A 17,552-nucleotide genomic window follows, 5' to 3' on the forward strand; every position below is an offset into this window, starting at 1 on the left:
GAATGGTTAATTGGAACTATGATCCCCTGGTTTCCATCGCTTCTGGCAGAAGAAGTCGGCCCAGATTGATCTCAATGTGTCGCAGATCCAAACTAAACCCAATTTACTAGAGATGAAAAACAACGAAACAGAAAAACAAACAGCGTGGCGAGTGCGCTCCGCTCCTGCAACAGCTTATTTCGCTTTTACAGAGGGCACCGCGCCACCGGCGCCAGTACTCCGGCGCATTCCATTATTATTTACGAAACATTATTTACGAAATCACCTGCCACAAACGTGCAGTAACGCCTAATTCGCGATAACGAGTCCAGAAGTGGCTTCTTTGAGCTCTGCCCGCACAGTGTGCTGCGATTTCCATTCATTCTAGCGCCCACCCAATAATTCGAACTCCGCTTAGTTCGAACAATTTTCTGTTCCCCTTCGAGTTCGAATTAACGAGCTTTCACTGTATTTCCTGCTTTGGTTAGACACTGCTATTGAGTTGTGTGCGCAGAATATTATATTTGAAAACTCAATGTGACGCTTGGATAACCACATCAATCGGGAAATACTTTTTGGTGCACTTTTATTTCCGTGCTTTCGGGTAAGTTTGGACACCGTCGATTTCGCGTGCGGCCTTTGCGTCAGCCGTGGGACCGCCTGGATAGGGCTTGCGAAAACAGGCTACGCACGCACGCACGCGCAAGCTTGGAGCCGACTGTGCTTAGCTTTAGCGCTCCCGGCGTTTTCTACTCGGCAAACTTGGCCGCCCAGGCACGCAGAAAGAAAAGGCACTCAAAGTGGGCTCAGTCGATCTCGCCTCGTGAAAAAGAACTTCAAAGCACCTTACAGCGGCAGGCTTTTTCCGCATACCCTGAAGCCTCACCGTGAAGCCGGAGGCGACAGTGCAGAAGCCGGCGCATCGATTCGTCTCCTTTGTGAAGGAGCTGCCGTAGGGTTCGGCAAGTACCTCGTCTCCAGGAGTGACCTGCTGCTGGGTTTTATTTCTGCGCACTCTCTTTGGGGGATAAAAAGATTTTACTCCATTTGTTTGCGTCAGCTTCGGCGACGAGTCCGAGAAGAATCTGTTGGTTCACTAAACATGCGCGTAACCAAACGAGTTGGTTCCCACATTTGCCAGGCCCAGTCTTAAAACCTAAAGGCGCGGCGGAGCGGGAAAGACGCCACGACCCTCTGCGCCATAACGGCGAAATCCTTACTTGGCCGCATCTCTGGCATTGAGTTGGCAGGATCATAGCGGCTTAAGCCAGCCAAGCACAATTGTTAGGTCCGCCAGTGGCGCTAGTGCAAGAAAGCGCCAGCGTCGTTTTCCTGTGTTTGCCGCCGCTTGCGACATCGCGAGGCAGAGAATTTTTTTGTGTTTCTCTTGTTCTTATTGAACTCACCTCATCTTAGTTCCGTTTTTAACTCGACCTTTTTAACACAGAAGTGTTTTATTCCGGGATTCGCAAACTTTTGAGTGACGTCATATCCGTCACGGAAATGACGCCTGTACAACGAAGCAAAAGGCTTGTAAAGGGTGCACCCCTGCACACAGGGTCTTCTTGCGGGGAAGCAACCTTTAGAACTAAAGCTTACGTTATACTTAGGGTTATTCGCTTTCGCGTTTTATATTTTAACACGAAAGTGTTTTATGCCAGGATACACCAAGATTTCACTGACGTCATATCCGTGACGGAAATAACGCCAGTACACCTTGCCGAAGTGACCCGCCTGCAGGAAGTCGCTCACCAAGCACACCCACGAGACAGCCGCCGACCCTCAAATCATGCTCAGCTGCAGATTAAGCTCCACATTTCACTTTCGCGTTTTCCCGATTCCTATGACAGCGAAGTAAACTACAATTTTTTGTCTCTCTCTTGCTCTTATTTTGTTTTGAACTCATCATCTTGGTTCACCTGATCTTGGTGCCGTTTTTTAACTTGACCTTGTATATATATTTTTTTTTCTTAAATTTGCGCCCGACGTGTATTTTTAAGTAAAATAAACTAATATTTTCGGTAGGTTATTTTTAGGGCAGAACAATCTTTTCAGCGCGTTTTTTATTTGCCATCACGAAAAGCGAGCACACATTCATTTTCAATTAAAAGCTAGACATCACTGCTAGTACCAGTTATATGTTGATGTTTTGCCTCAAATATGCCGAATGTTTTCTTTTTTCTCCACAATATTAACAAGTATGAACTGCGGTACCACATTTAGTGGTTGGAAAGGTTTTGCCTATGTAAACCTCTCGTTTCAGAACATTTCTAACTATTGGCCGGGTGGCTGAATCGAGGGACATACAGACAGAGCAAAATTTTCGGTTTTAAGTATCCCATGAAAGACTATCGGCTTGAAAAGTTGTCACTGGGACTCTCCTATTCATGGCGCTCGGGCCGCGAGCTGACTGCCGAAGTGCCATACGTTCGAACGTAATCCGGCAGCGCTATGGAAGGCAATCGGGGAGCCAGAGCTCCTACAGTATCAGTATTGGATGTTTAACCCTTTCAGCCACGAAATTTTTATTTCAAACAAACATTGTTTTTCTGCGTGTTTTTGTAGAGATTTCGGCTTCGGAACGATAGAAACAAAAAATTGAGCTGATATAGTGTGAGTAGTTATTGATTGATTGATTGATTGATTGATTGATTGATTGATTGATTGATTGATTGATTGATTGATTGATTGATTGATTGATTGATTGATTGATTGATTGATTGATTGATTGATTGATTGATTGCGTGGTTTTACTCGCCGACGCTTCACAGGCGATAAGGCGCGTCGTAGGGGAGGGCTACGGATTAATTTTGACCACCTGAGGATCTTTACCGTGCGCCGAAATCTGTACCACACGGGCGCTTTTGTTTTTCACCTCCACCTGTGAGTATACTTATCAAGTTACAGACATGACAAAAAATGAGGTCATTAGAGAAATACAATGTTTCCTTTCGAGTAGAAATTTCTTTTCCTTCTTTTCCTAAAAGGTACGACACCCTGAGCCCACATACGAAAATATAGCTGGCAGTCCAAGTACTTACAAACTTATGGACTTTTGGACAAACCATTATTTCGGTTTCCTTAACCCGCCCGTCGTTATACCCTGTACTGGCGCCTTTTCGTTTTCATAGCGTCAAGCTCCATGAAAACGCAACAATGGGGATGTAGATCGTCATAGGCATCCTTGAAGAACTCCTACCGAGAAATCTAGCAATTTTTGTTGTGTTGTCAAGGCGTTGGAGGATATTTTGCGTGGTATCGTCACATGACGGCACCGGGGCGGAAAGGGTTAATTCAAATCCATCGTTTCAAATCAGTACAGTTCCATTTAAATACGCTGCCGCTGGCGTGGTAGCTATGGGCAGGGGGTAACAAGCGATGATATAACGAATTAACAATCTCCTCTGCATACATGTCACCCCACAGTGCACGCCGGAGATTGTTGATCCCACATGGGAAATTGCAGGGAGTTGAAATCGTCCTGCTCACCTTGGGATTGCATGAATTTCTGTGCCGCCCACTTTTACATAAGTGAGATTATGTGACAGCGTTGAGACTGCAAAAACGCCAGAAGCATTGCGTGTCGGTCATGTTTTTTTATTTTATTTTCGACGAGGCTGGGCTCGCAATACCGTTTGGCAATCGACGAACACTTTCGATTAGCAGCCAGCAATGCGTCTGTAGAGGAACTCAAGCTAAGTAGAGAAACATGTTACGAAGGAGACCTCCGCGGAAAATAAAGTCGACGTTCTGGGAAAGCAAAAGCACGACAGCGTCCGTTTCGTAACAACGACGAAGGCAAGCAGCGCTGCCAGTTTCAGTTTCCGCCCCCGGAAAACAGAAAGACCGCCGCGTTGTGAAACGGGACGAAATGGTTTATGTAAATTTCGGCTCATGCGCATCGGTAAAGTATCAGACAAATAAATGAGCGGAAATATTCATCCGAGCGAATTGCGAGAACAAAATTGATTACTTTTGCTGAAGAAGAAAGTTCAAAAAAGAATAAGTGAACAACGAACAAACGGTTATAACTAACCTATCGAGCATTCACGCGTTTCTTATTGTGTAGTTTCCATAACCGTATCTCCAATTGTTTTTCGCCGTTCCTGCACAAGAGCCCGAGTGCATCCAATTCGGCCTCGCCTGTGTTCGGGCAGCGCGATAGCCAGGCAGCCTCCCTATGAGACAAGCTCGCTGTGATGCGCAAGTAGCGTTCCTCCCCTTCCCTCCTCCTCACCATTCCTCCCACACATTCTGGTTTCTTCGTACAGCCCCCGATATGCCCCCAGATGAACTGGCTTACGTCTCTCATTCCGATGAATCCTTATCAATTCGGGGCGCTCACGCACGCGGCAGGAAGAAAAACGGGTGTTGCAAGGCGTACTCTTACGGTCCGTGGCCGCCGCGTTTTCGATCCGCTGGAGACGAGCGCTGTGCTCAGTTTTTATAGCGACAGATCTGACAGCGCACAATGCAACGCACTTTTTGTGTCGAAAGACTCGTACGTCTCATAGAAAGGTGACCTTGACTGCGTACTGCTAAATTTCGCTCATTCAGCCTTAGCCATCATGAAAGCAGATTTGTGTAAGCGTGCCTTCATTGACCCTCACAGATGGAGAGGTCGAGATGTTCACGCACGCGCAGAGGAGCCGAGAGGAGAACGGCTGGGATGGCTTTGTGCCTTCTTGTACTCATATTCATATCATTTAGAATTCTGTACCAGAGACGTTTTCTGTATATTAGTACGCGTTTAAATAATTAAGCCAGTTATTAGTTAGCGCATCGTCCTGCCTGTGCGTTGATCCTTCTCTGTTGTTTAAACCCTAAATCAGCGCTATTCAGCAGTATGTAAAACCAACCAACGCCAGTTTTAGCCTTGCTGACTTTGAGTGACCCCGGCGTCGACACAAACGGTACAAAAACCCTAAGCCAGAAGCAAACCAAAGCATGCCAGTCGTGCATAAGAGATGAGGAATTATTGCAAAAGGCAATAACGATCGATGAGTGATTGATAAGAATTAGTAGTAAGGAGAATTAAGGTGGGATTAAGATGGACCAAAATAAAAAAATGGGATATTATAATTATAGGTTATGATTGATAGCAAGGATCATTAAGGCAAGATCAGGATGGATTAAGGTGGATTAGAGTTGATTAAGATGGATAAACTTAGACTAAGGACGGCAAAATAGCGTGACTGTTCTGTCGGCGGGTGGACGTGTAATAGAAGGCACCCGTCACAATAGTACTTCAGGCTTTCGCCTTCGAAGCATGCAAGCAGAAATAAGTGCCCCGAGAAATTTTTTCTGTGTATTTACGCGTTTGAGCGCTGCTAACGACGTGAATTTGTTTGGTGAGGTATTTATATATGCTCACTCGCAACGTCGAATTGTAAGTACGCATGATAAAATTTACGTCAGAATATCCTGTGCGCGCTGAAACATACGTACGGGACCTCCCGTGCTGGCAAATAGCACTGAAACGACAGCTAAACGGACACTTCTAGAGCTCATTTGAGGGAACCATTCTACCCTATCAAGGAATCGGGACTTGAAACGTTTATAGGACGAGAAACGCAATGATGGGGGTAAAACTGCCAAAAAAATAAAATACCGAATGTGGTAGCACTGTTAAGAGCGATGGTACCGATGAAGAAAGGATACGAAAACAATAAAATGTGTCGGGGTTGAGCAATTTAGACCCGTTTGGCTACTCTCAAGACCAGAAACGAAAGTTAGAAAGAAAAGAACACGTAAAAAGAAAGGACAAGAAGTATTATAGGAATGATCAAAACACTCTACAAACAAAGAAAAAAGAGATATCAGGCGTGAACACAAAGCAGTCCGTACGAGTAAGTGACATGTCATTTGTCCTGGTGCGAAGAAGCGCTTTTGTTCCCTTCTGGATAATTAAGAGCTGAGTCCAAGAACCTTGAACGGTCAGCTGAATCAGGAAGCGGTCGCCAAGTTTGGAAGCGGTCACCAAGTCAATGCAGGCCGGGCATTTCCGGTGCGACGCAGAACTTTAATTAAACGGGTGATGGGCTGCTCTCCGCACCTAAACTGATCTAAATATGCTGAATCACTTGGGGGCTTTGGGGTTGTCTCAGATGGCCGATGGACGCAAGCGATGGTGTTTTACGTGACCATATTTTTCGAGCCGACACTATGTTTCACAAAACGATTATTTTATCCCTGAACAAAAATAACCCAGGTTTAGTTAAGCATACGGTCAAAACAAAACAAAGGCAGAAAACGGCTTGGCGCGGTATGGTGGCGCCATCTAGGTTCAAAAACTGTAAACAAGGCTTCGCAATCGGCTGCAGAGCGCTCGGTTCCTGTGATGTCATTGCAGACCACGAAACCACACGATTTAGCTAGAAAATCAATATTTTGACTTCAATTAATTATTTTCTCAGGGAATAAAGCATCGTTTGCATCCGGACAAGCGTTGGGAGCACTATAAAACAAAACAAACTCGTATTTTGTCTTCATGGCCACTTTAAGGCGGAGCCGTTTTCCAATAAAAAAAAGTCCTCGGAATTAAAAATAAGGTGGAATTGCTGGGCCTAGAGCCAAGGGCGTAAGCGCCAGAAATGGCGACGCTACAGGCAGGTGGTCCAGCAGCTAGCTTGTTTTAGCAGCTGATCAAGGAGATTTCCGCGTCACTAGACGGCTAACTTGACAGCACTAGGTGTAACAGGAATTGCCCGACCTGACTTGGAAACGAGGTGTCGCCACTTCGGGCATCCCATACCCGCGTAAGTGGTCTATAAATCCATGAGCAAACGAGATATAAACAGGAAAACACGGTCCGCTTGACGACATGACGCATCAATTTGTTCTCGCGAGATCGCCCTAGGCTGGCTAATGGCACTTTTGCTCTGAAAAGCGCTGAAACCAAGGATCGACATGACGGGAGGGTTTATGAAACTGGAGCTCTGCTGGCTACCGAAGACCCGCACGGTGAGGGGAAAAAGGCAAGAATACAGAGCGGAGGTACGCCAGCTTATTGGTTGTGGCTAACTGTCGCTATCAAATTATTACAGTCGGCAAAAAGGGACAGCCGGGAACAGCAGACGGAGGGCGGCATTGCACAACAGAGCAGATCGATTCCGCAACGTTCGCTGTCTGTCTGCCGGGTCACAACGCTCTAATGGACGTCCGACGAGAAGACGATACCGCTTCAAAGACTGGACATTCGCTTTGGAGTGACCTTATTTTCTGGGAAAGGTAATACAGAAAGAAAAAAAAAATGGAGCGAATGAGGCTGGAGGTTTTATGTTCCTAAGAGAAGGCAGGCACCATTTTTGAAGATCCCGACGAACAATGAGGTTTAGGGGATAGTTGAAAAACAGCGAACCAAACTGTACCAAGGGGCAGATCAGTCTGGCCGCAACGTTCACTTTTTTTTCTGCGGATCAACGGGTGTCTCTGGCGACGGGCTGAGGCTGCTTTCTTGTTCACAGGTTTGTTTCATATCGATCCATCCGTCCGTCCGTCCTTTCGTCCATTTATTCATCCATTCCTCTCTCCTTTTCCCCTAGTGTGCGTGCATGTGTGTGTGTGCGTGCGTGTTTGCGGGCAAGTGCCAATCCAGGAATTGTATGTGAAGAGCTGGAAGACTCGGCCACTGAGCAGCCGACACTCGGAAACGCTCCGTCCAAGCCTTCCCAGAAAATAATCGTTTTAGTTCCTATGACGTACTCATGACGCACAAAAATGTGATGTTATTCAAAGAAATGGGGCCGGAACGGCTCCGCGCTGAAAGGACCTTTGACGCGTAAGAAAAGTTGCCCTGTTACTATAACAAAGGCAAAGAAGAAAAAACTCGAGCTTCCCGTGAATGAGGACGCCGCGCATGACTGCATGCACACTGCAGAAGCAGTGGGCGTGGAATATACGAGCCAAGCGTCCGGCGATAGCAGAGATGATTCTTTATGTAGGCACACACATTCTGACGTACACTAGAAAAAAAAAGCTCGCCATCGTGTCTGGCCAGGGAACGAAAATGTCCTAGCGAAAGTCTCGTCCCAGACGGCGACCCCATTTCACCCACGCACGACGGAAGCGGCCTATCGCAATGCATCTTAGTCCCGGAGTCGAGAACTTCTGTCCCGCGAATTTCGTCCCGGAACGCTCTGGGATACAGCGGCGCAAAACGTCTTATAGATCCCGAGGGAGAAAAAAAAAAGGCCTTTTTCGTTATGCTTAAATAACGCGATAGAAAGTTCTGACGTGATAAATAAATGATGAAAGTTGAACGCAGTGCTGTGCTGCATATTCGTTCAGTCGCTGTCGTCAGTTTTAACGTTGACAAATCGCGGCCTCAGCTCGGCAGGCTGGAGAGCAACGAGCAGCGCGACGGCGAGGGGACGAGTTGTCGTCGGGGATATTGACGAAGACTGTAACGCGTTTGGCGACGAGTGCACGGGTGAGGAAATTTACCGAAAATGTGAGGAGTGGTATGGCCGGGAAAACTGTGAGCAGGGGCCAACGAGAATAATAATAAAAAAAATTAAAGCCGTTCCACTTAACGTGAAAGCTCTCGGAAGTGTAGAGCAGTGATTGGCCAGAGAGGCTGTGGCGCCGACATCCGCTCATTGCTACTACCGCTCACGCTCTTCCCTTCCATGTCTCACTCCTCTGTTGATTAAATGAACGGAGGTTTGTCCAACGCAATTCAAACTTCCCGCCTTCGAAGTGCTAGCGCGCCCTCCACCCGGAACAGCACGAGCGGGAGCTCTGTAATTTTTGTGCTTGCTTTCATCTCGCTAGTGCCGGAGCCTTACTGCGCAGTTTTGAACGCGCGTCTTCCGCGGCCACTATTGTAGCGTGAGCTACACTGGCCGAGGTTGAGCAGTTTCGCGTGGCTCCTGGAGAGCCGTGTGGCGCATGCGCGAGGAGCACTGACGTCACATGGCGCACAGAACGTTGCTCGTTGCCCGGCGTCTCTCACAGACCCCACGAGCCCAGCGTCTTTGCCGATTTCTGTGTCGCACGTGGCGGCCAGGTCCACTTGATGATCATGCGAGGGGTGGCCGGATGTGGAACCGATGGCTCGTGCGTCGCAGGAACACCGGCGTGCGCCTGTGGAACCACCTTAGCTCTGGGGCGATTGGTGACGCAGCGCCGGAGCCGCTTGATAAATATACACGTGTCACATAATGCGTATACAGTGCGTGTGTGTCATTGAAGCAGCAGTAAGCGTGATGATCAAGCTGATCCTAGTCAACCAGGAAAGCTAAGAATAACCAGATGAACCTTAGCTCAGGCTACGTATATCCTGGGATGGCCGAGCTAAGCCGCTGCTAATTTTTTTCGCTTACTATCGTAAAAACCAACCCCACGAGCGTTCCTAACTAAATGAACGCGGGCGCTGCAGGTTATTTACGCAGATTTTACCTCACACGTACCTGCAGTTTTCTTTGCGCTAAATAATGGGGAAATGCATGACAAGTACCACCGGTTCAGGAGTTTCGAATGGTTATGACTACATAAACCAATTGTTTTTCGAAGCTTCTCTGTTACGCCGTGAGGCTCTGTTCGGGTCCGTTACGCCGCTACTTGGTCTGATTGCGGTGGTGACTTGACATCGTGACAGCGAACGAGAAGGCGGGACCCTAAAGTGCTCTGCACTTGATAGTGCACCGGCCCCGTAAGGCGACATATTTTTCATCAACGCGAAAATGGAACAGTATGTAACTTTCTCAATCTCAATTTCCTCTTAGTGTTATCTTCTTAAGCTTCTGTAACTAGCCTCCTTTCAGCGACCATGACGATTTCAATTTGAAGCGCAACTCAAGTTACGCGAATCAATTTTGTTTTTGCGGTGAGACGGGCATTTATAATGCGCCACCACCACTGTCGTTTTGCAGGAGTGACAGGGCTTGCTGATAAATCATGAATTCTCACTAACTGATATATGTTATTAAAAAGCTGGTAGGCATCAGGACCAAAAACCCACCTGGTAAGCATTCTTTCTGATCGGAATGCGGCCGTGCAGCTGGCACATATATAGCATCTTCGGTGTAGGTTCCCCGGAGTCTGTAAATAGAACGTATACATTTTAGTAAAAAAAGTACCTAAAAGTACCTGTGGACCTACAGTCCATAGACCATGGTACTAAACACCAGTTCGAGTGTAGCAACATTTAAGCAAAAAGTGACGATGTATGTAATTTCAACAATAATGCCTTCGTAGCCGGCTGATTGCACATATGTCTGATCTGAAACATCATTATACAGTGACCTTGATGACATACAAGCATGGACGACAATACATTGCACAGAAAACAACTCCTGCTGCAATACACGCGTTATCTGTCCCCTGGAGAGAATAAAAAATATAGCGAGAAACGCACTTAAACAACTGAATGAATTCACGACGTCTTTATGGAAACCAGCTGGCAGCCCTAGACGCCATTGGTTCTGTAATGAATATAACGAATGTGCACACAAACGAAGTAGAAGCACTTAACGTAGTTGTAGTAATAGAGAACCTTTATTGGAAAAGGAGTACAACTTTTCCGTATTAAAAAAGAACAAAAGCAAAAAAAAAAGACCTCGTGAACAAAAATGTGGGCATTCCCTCCAAATTATACATGAAGGAATTGATTATTTCTTCATCAGGCCTCAGGGCGCGATCACCACACTAGAACAGCTGGTACCAGCACCAGCTGGTACCGAGCTGGTGCTCTGTTCCTTGCAGACGGGAGGAATTTCTCAGGGTGAACACGTTTTTCGTACAGAAAAACTTTGCACACTTGAGCATGGACAAATGCTCAAAGCTCCCTCTCTGTCCATGACTGCGTTTTACGTTTATTTCCCGAAATCGTCGGGCCCACGGTTTAACGCTTTACTGCTGCTTTACTGCTGCTTAACGCTTTACGGTAAAACGCTTTACTGCTGCTACTACTACAGTGATTGGTCTGCGGGGCAGATGTTTTGCGTATCCTTCACAACCTACTATAAGGGGTATTTGCTCTGGACTTTTTTACCGTTCATTTTAGTTAGTGAGAAATTCAAATGTGATTGGACCTGTACCCAGAGTATGAAGTTGCTAGCTTGTAAGTCTTGCATTCCGCCAGCTATAGGATAAAGGCTACAATATTGACTCAGCGCTCGCTCGTGTGGTCATAACTCCAGTACGCCGACTCAACAGCTCTTCAACTGATGTCCTGTTGAACTTGACTGAGACAAGTTCGAAGTTAATCACGGTAAATTTCCTCTACAGGTATCAACCATTCGGCGAAAACGTAATTGAATGGCTACGACGTTTGCTTGCTTTCATGGGAGGATTCCAGTCCCGTTCACTGCGCGGTGAAACGAAGCTATGCACTCCCACTTGAAGAGCCGCAAACTTCTCTCTATAGAACCGTCGGTGCCAGCAAGGGCTATTCGAGGCTTCCCCGGCACATCTTCTGCTGCTCTTACCCTTTCTTCTTTACTTTCCTGCCACTGTCCATTGATTCGGCTGTCTTGAATGTTATTAGAGCTGACGGCTACGCCCCGCCTCTCGCCCGAGACAAACAACAAGGAAGGGTTTCCCGGCGAGTAGCAGACGAGGGAAGTAGACGACAGGAAAAGAAGGGAGCTGTCCGCAATTGTGACGGCCTTGACTCGATTTGCGTCTGCGTTACCCGTCAGCGCCGCCGTGAGAAATGCGGTTGCCTAGAGATTGCTCGTCGCGACGGCTGTCTTCTCCTGACAAGCGAAGAGTACTGCGGAGAAGCTCCACTGCCTTTGCGCCGCCTTGGATTTCTCCACGGCCGGCAGGTTATTGGCTCGCCTGTCTACGCGGCCGAGACATGCTGGGAAAGCACCGCCGACAAATACGCCGCCGCTGCTGTTACGAGTCTCGAAGGTACATATATCAGGGATGGGACTGCGTTCCGTGGCCTCTGACCTTTGACGCAAACCACTCGCTACACGAATTCGGCCGTGTGTGAGCGCTCAATCTTCCACTCCGTAATTACCGACGGATGAATAGAAGCACTGCCGGCGACGTACCCAATGAAACACAACTAGCAAGTAGCACTGCTGAGGAGATGGAAGTCGATGCGGCATACACGCAGCGGAAAAGGTGTTGTTTCTCAATGCTGCTACACACACACAACACACACACACACACACACACACACACACACACACACACACACACACACACACACACACACACACATATATATATATATATATATATATATATAGCGAATCAGAATAGGAAATGAGGGGCTCGTAGAAATAACACAGAAATAAGGGTTGGCAGCCAAGAAGACCTCGGCAAGCAAAGGGGAGGTTGTCGTAGGTCATTGAACAGATAAAGAATTTGGAAAGAAAGAAAGAAAGCGGAGAAAAAATGCCCGCCAGGTGGGATCCGAACCCACGACCTCCAGAGAATACCGGTCCGGTGCGATATCCACTACGCTACCGGCGGGGTCGGAGGTCAGAGGGCCCTCGTAATGCTACACACTATACGAGGGCCCTGGCTCCAGCAGTTCGGATATGCCAATTGCTAACCCAGACCTCCGACCACGTCTTACGTGGCGGCCGCTGGAAAAAAAGACGGTCTACGTCTCCCGCGGTGGTCGAGGGGCGGCTCTGCTCTGAGCGCTCTGATCTGAGCGCTCAGAGCAGGGAATCCGACTTTTCCATGCAGATCAGGGACAGCTTTTATTGTGACACTGCAAATATAGTTTATCTCCTAGTATGTGGTGCTTGTGGTGCGCAATATATTGGACAGACTGAAAATTCTTTTAGAACTCGCATCAATAATCACAGATCCGATGCAAAAACAAAACCTTATCTCCGCCTTTCAAAACATATCAACTCTTTGAAACACCCGTTCGACCAATTTAAGGCCACAGTGCTCCAATCAGGATTTAAAACCCATTTCGACAGGGAAGCCTGCGAATCTTATCTGATCCACAAATACAACACTCTCACAAGGGGTATCAATGAGTCTCCGGGAGGGCTGTCGTGCCTTCAAACCTAGACCTTGTAGCGGCACGTATCGCAGGTTATTACTTCTCAAGTGCTGGATGGTTCAAAGGAGCCATGAAGAGAAAATGCAAGTTGGTTTTATTCGAAAGATTTCGTGTTTTATAGTGCCCCCAGCGCTTGTCCGGATACAAACAGTGCTTTATTCACTGAGAAATTAAACAATTTAGGTTAAAATTTTGATTTTCCCGCTCAATCGTGCGTTTTCGTGGCCCCAAGTGACATCACGGGAACCGACCGCTCTGCAGCCTAGAGTACCTTCATTCACGCATCCGCCGTACAGGGTAGAGACACGTAACGCTGGCGCCGCCATGTTCGGTTGCTCGCTCGCCGCCGAAGCAAGTCATTGTGTCAAAACCGCGCTAAAATTATCGCCGCAACGCGGTTTACTGAAGAAGTTTGAATCATATTGTCTGTTTCGCGTTGCTAGGTCTCGTGGGAAACGAAAAGAATAACGCGTTGAGCCCGTTGGCCCAATTGCGGCGGCACGGGACCGTTCAAAGGTTGTCTCCACCCTGTACAGCGGTGTTGGTTTGTACCCGCGTTTCTTTACGTTCCGTAACCTAGATGGTGCCACCATACCGTGGCAAGCGTTTGGTTTGTTTTTGCCCGCATTTAAACCTGGCTTGTTTTTGTTCTGGGAGAAAATATTCGTTCCCTGAAACAGTGCTCGCTCGACAAATGGGGTCACGTAAGACACCGTTGCTTGCGTCAATCGGTCAGTGTCGTCTGAGACAACCCCAAGCCCCATAGTGCTGTGCAGCTAAACCAAAGCATGCTGTGCGCAGTACGAACAGCAGAACGCATCAGTGCTTCTATGTTTACATGTGCTTTCGTAACTTCCACTGTTTGTCCCATCATTCCTATTGCTTTGTAAAGAATGTGCCCTAAATTTAAGCGCAAATCGCTCGTTCGTCTAGTTTGTAAGCTCTACCTAATTTGCGTCTGCTTCTGCCAGCCTCCGCCAATCGCAGAGCTTAGCCCATGTGACATCACAGGTTCTGTTGCGGGAAATGAGCTGGTGGGTCGCATGACCATTCCCGTTTTTCCTAATTATGTAGCTTATTTGAGCGAAGTTTACGTTAAAAGTGGTGTCAGTATGATTCTAACGAGACAATCTTTTGAATGAACCAAACTTGTGTTTTCTCTTCATGGCACCTTTAAGGCTTCTTATGCACGAAATCTTGCTGTATCACATCATTACACTTTCCAAGCACTATTCGGTCTTGTGTTGTGAATAAGTTATTTTCTCCGTATGCTTCATTGCTCTTATGCCCAAAATGTCATTTTGTAAGCTATTTTTGTTGACTGATATGGTTTTCCATGTCCTACGATTTGTACGCGCGTATTCTTTGTTTGTTCTTTCGTTTGTCAGTTTGTTTAAAGAACGCTGTGTGCGAATTCATACTGCTATTGATGACTAGCTATGAAGTGTCATTTGTTTCCTAGATCACTGGAGATTTGTTCTCATACGTGCGTCACATCTTTGTTTGCCTTTTTTCATAATGTGCAAGCCCTTGTTACGTGCAAAAATATGAAATGTAAGCTAAAAATTCGTTGTATCGATCCATTTCATGTCATGAGCCGGGGGCTCGCTCAACTGCTTTTTTCTGTGTGCTGTTTCTTTGTTTATTTCCTGCCTTGTGTGTCATTTCTCAAGACACTCGTACATCCTGTGCTCTTCTTGGGTGGCTCCCGCACCCATCTGTCAGCGTCGGCGCCCATCGAGTGGTCGTCATTGTCCGCTTTGTGCCCGAGACGCGGGCTGCGGATAAGACATTTGTGGCTATTATCTGGTCTCCTCGGGAAGCGGCGGCATTTCCCTTTAAGGACTCGGCCCCTTTGCTAATCCGCACGTCTGGGTTCTTGAACTGCAACGTCACCTTCTCCCGAGACATAGCTGGCGTTTTGCTTTCCCCAGTGTCTGGAGGACTAATTGTCGATTCTACGCTTCCGCATTTTGCGGCACTTTGTTTCTGCTCCTTTGGAGTGAGATTCACAGTACCCCTTCCTTATTTGTTTACTTTTCTTAATATTGCTGTGCGTGGGTGGGCGGTGGTTGAAAGAAACACACTGCCTAAGTGCCTCGCTTTTGCTTTTCGCCGCGTTGTATATTGAGATGGATTACCTGCGTGCCCAGTCGTGCAGTACGTTTCTTTCCACTTGTTTCTTGCTGTACGTCCTCTTTGTACGCTTTTGAAATCATGTGTCCACGTGCTCACAGCGCTCCCTACGAACCTACATATACCCTGTATTCGACCCTTGTACTTCACTTGAAAAAGGCTGGATACCAGCTGAAACGGCGTATTGAATATTGTTATGTTTTTCGTGGTGATTCTTTCTTATTTAATATATATATATATATATATATATATATATATATATATATATATATAGAAATAAGGGTTGGCAGTCAAGCAAACCTCGGCAAGCAAAGGGGAGGCTGTGGCAGGTCATTGAAACATACAGAATTTGGAAAGAAAGAAATTGGAGAAAAAACGCCCGCCGGGTGGGATCCGAACCCGCGACCTCCAGAATACCGGTCTGGTGCGATGACCACTACGCTACGGGTGGGACTATTTTCCCCTCCACTTTCTGGGGTATTTTTGTTAAGGTATTTAAGTTTCCTGCGCGTGGGGGTGGTAGCCAGCGCCACTCGGACCACTCGGGGTGAAGGGGACCTTCTTTTTCACCCCCGGGCCGTGACTCGAGTGTCTAGAGCATGTCGAGAGTGGTCGACCAGCGTTGAACCCTCTCAAGCTTCCTATGGCACCAAGACTGCCATAACAGAGGCCCTCGCTATGCATGTGGCGAATCAGAATATGAAATGAGGGGCTCATTGAAATAAGACAGAAATAAGGGTTGGCAGTCAAGAAAACCTCGGAAAGCAAAGGGGAAGAAGTGGTAGGTTATTGTGGGATCCGAACCCAGGACCCCCAGAATAGGCACCCAGAATACGTGTGCGTGCGTGCGTGCTTGCGTGCGTGTGTGTGTGCGTGTGTGCGTGCGTGTGTGTGTGCGTGTGCGCGTGTGTGCGTGTGCGTGCGTGCGTGCGTGTGTGTGTGTGCGTGCGTGCGTGCGTGCGTGTGTGCGCGTGCGTGCGTGCGTGCGTGTGTGCGCGTGCGTGTGTGCGCGTGCGTGCGTGCGTGTGCGTGTGTGCGTGCGTGTGTGTGTGCGTGTGTGCGTGTGCGTGTGTGTGTGTGTGCGTGTGTGCGTGTGCGTGTGTGTGTGCGTGCGTGTGTGTGTGCGTGTGCGTGTGTGCGTGTGTGTGCGTATGCGTGTGTGCGTGTGTGTGCATGTGTGCGTGTGCGTGTGTGTGTGCGTGTGCGTGTGTGTGCGTGTGTGTGTGTGTGCGTGTGCGTGTGTGTATGCGTGCGTGCGTGTGTGTGTGTGCGTGTGCGTGCGTGCGCGTGTGTGTGTGCGTGTGTGTGTGTGTGTGCGTGTGTGTGTGTGCGTGTGCGTGTGCGTTTGCGTGTGTGCGTGTGCGTGTGTGTGCGTGTGTGTGCGTGTGTGCGTGTGTGTGCGTGTGTGCGTGTGCGTGTGTGTATGTGTATGTGTGTGTGTGTGTGATTCTTCGCCCATAACCAAGTTTAGTTTGAGCAGATATGCGTGCACACACGCAAAATACACACGAGGTTAGACGAAACGCAGTCACCAACCTTACATGTTTTCCGGATGATTACATGTGTGTCTTAGTGGTAGATGCATGCAACTTGACTCCCATGTGTTTCTTTTCCCGGTTTACCAATGCTCACTTAAGCCGATTTAAACCATGCGCAGCCCCGGCCTTCCGTAATCCCGACTAACATTACACACCTTTTCCGCTGCAGCTTCGGGCAAACGTCGACGACATCTTGAGGCCGAGCCACGACGACTACTTCCTGCTGCGCTGGCTAAGAGGTGAGCAGCTGCGCATCGAAACGCTGAGCAGAAGGCAATTTTTGCGCCGGGAGGTGCAGAATTATCCCCACTATTGCGGACGTTGTCACTCCAAAATGCTTCTGCTATGCGAAGGATAATCTCACTCATTGTGTTATGTCAATAGTACTCGTTGCAAGGTTCCTGAGCATGTTAGTATAAATTTTTGACAGCGCAAGGTGCGTGATCTCGGAGAAGCCCGAATAACCGAAGCTCGTGCGTGTCCTATCGCAATAGCAAAATCATAAAGAACGATGAGCAACCGCGGCATGGGATGCGGCAGTGCCATGCTCGACTGGAGGTGAAAGCGAAGACAGCCGCGAAAGCGGCGAGCTCAGCAACACCCCGAATTAAGTGTTGTTGTTGTTCGTGGTTTGAGGGAAGACGAAGGGAAGTGCACTGGGGATACCTTTTAACTCGGCAGGGAGCTCACCCGCATACAAGCTAGTGCGAGGGAGGAGAAGTAGAGGGGAGCGAAAGGGTAGAGCAGAGAGTTACAGATAGAGAAAGAGAGAAGAAAAAATAAAAGATGCGTGCAGCCGAGAACGCAGCGAAGCTAGAACAGTGTCTTCATTTCAAGGGGTTGTATGCGGGCGCGGACGCTTACTTTCAGACACAGTTCCCAACCCCGCGTGATGCATTGCGTGTCTTTGTGTC

The 17,552-nt window shown here is 47.9% G+C and overlaps 1 protein-coding gene across 1 annotated transcript in view; it reads left to right on the forward strand.

Annotated features, from left to right (window-relative positions):
• The window catches only part of LOC144144600 (SEC14-like protein 2), a 70,801-nt gene that overhangs the window by 12,948 nt on the left and 40,301 nt on the right, over positions 1-17,552 (forward strand). The window contains exon 2 of the mRNA XM_077676107.1: positions 16,808-16,877. Coding sequence (XP_077532233.1) covers positions 16,808-16,877 — 70 coding nt within the window. The remainder of the gene's footprint in view (positions 1-16,807; positions 16,878-17,552) is intronic.

Source organism: Haemaphysalis longicornis, unplaced genomic scaffold, assembly GCF_048455015.1.
Source record: "Haemaphysalis longicornis isolate Haplotype H1 unplaced genomic scaffold, Haemaphysalis longicornis Haplotype H1 scaffold_7, whole genome shotgun sequence".
Taxonomy (NCBI): domain Eukaryota; kingdom Metazoa; phylum Arthropoda; class Arachnida; order Ixodida; family Ixodidae; genus Haemaphysalis; species Haemaphysalis longicornis.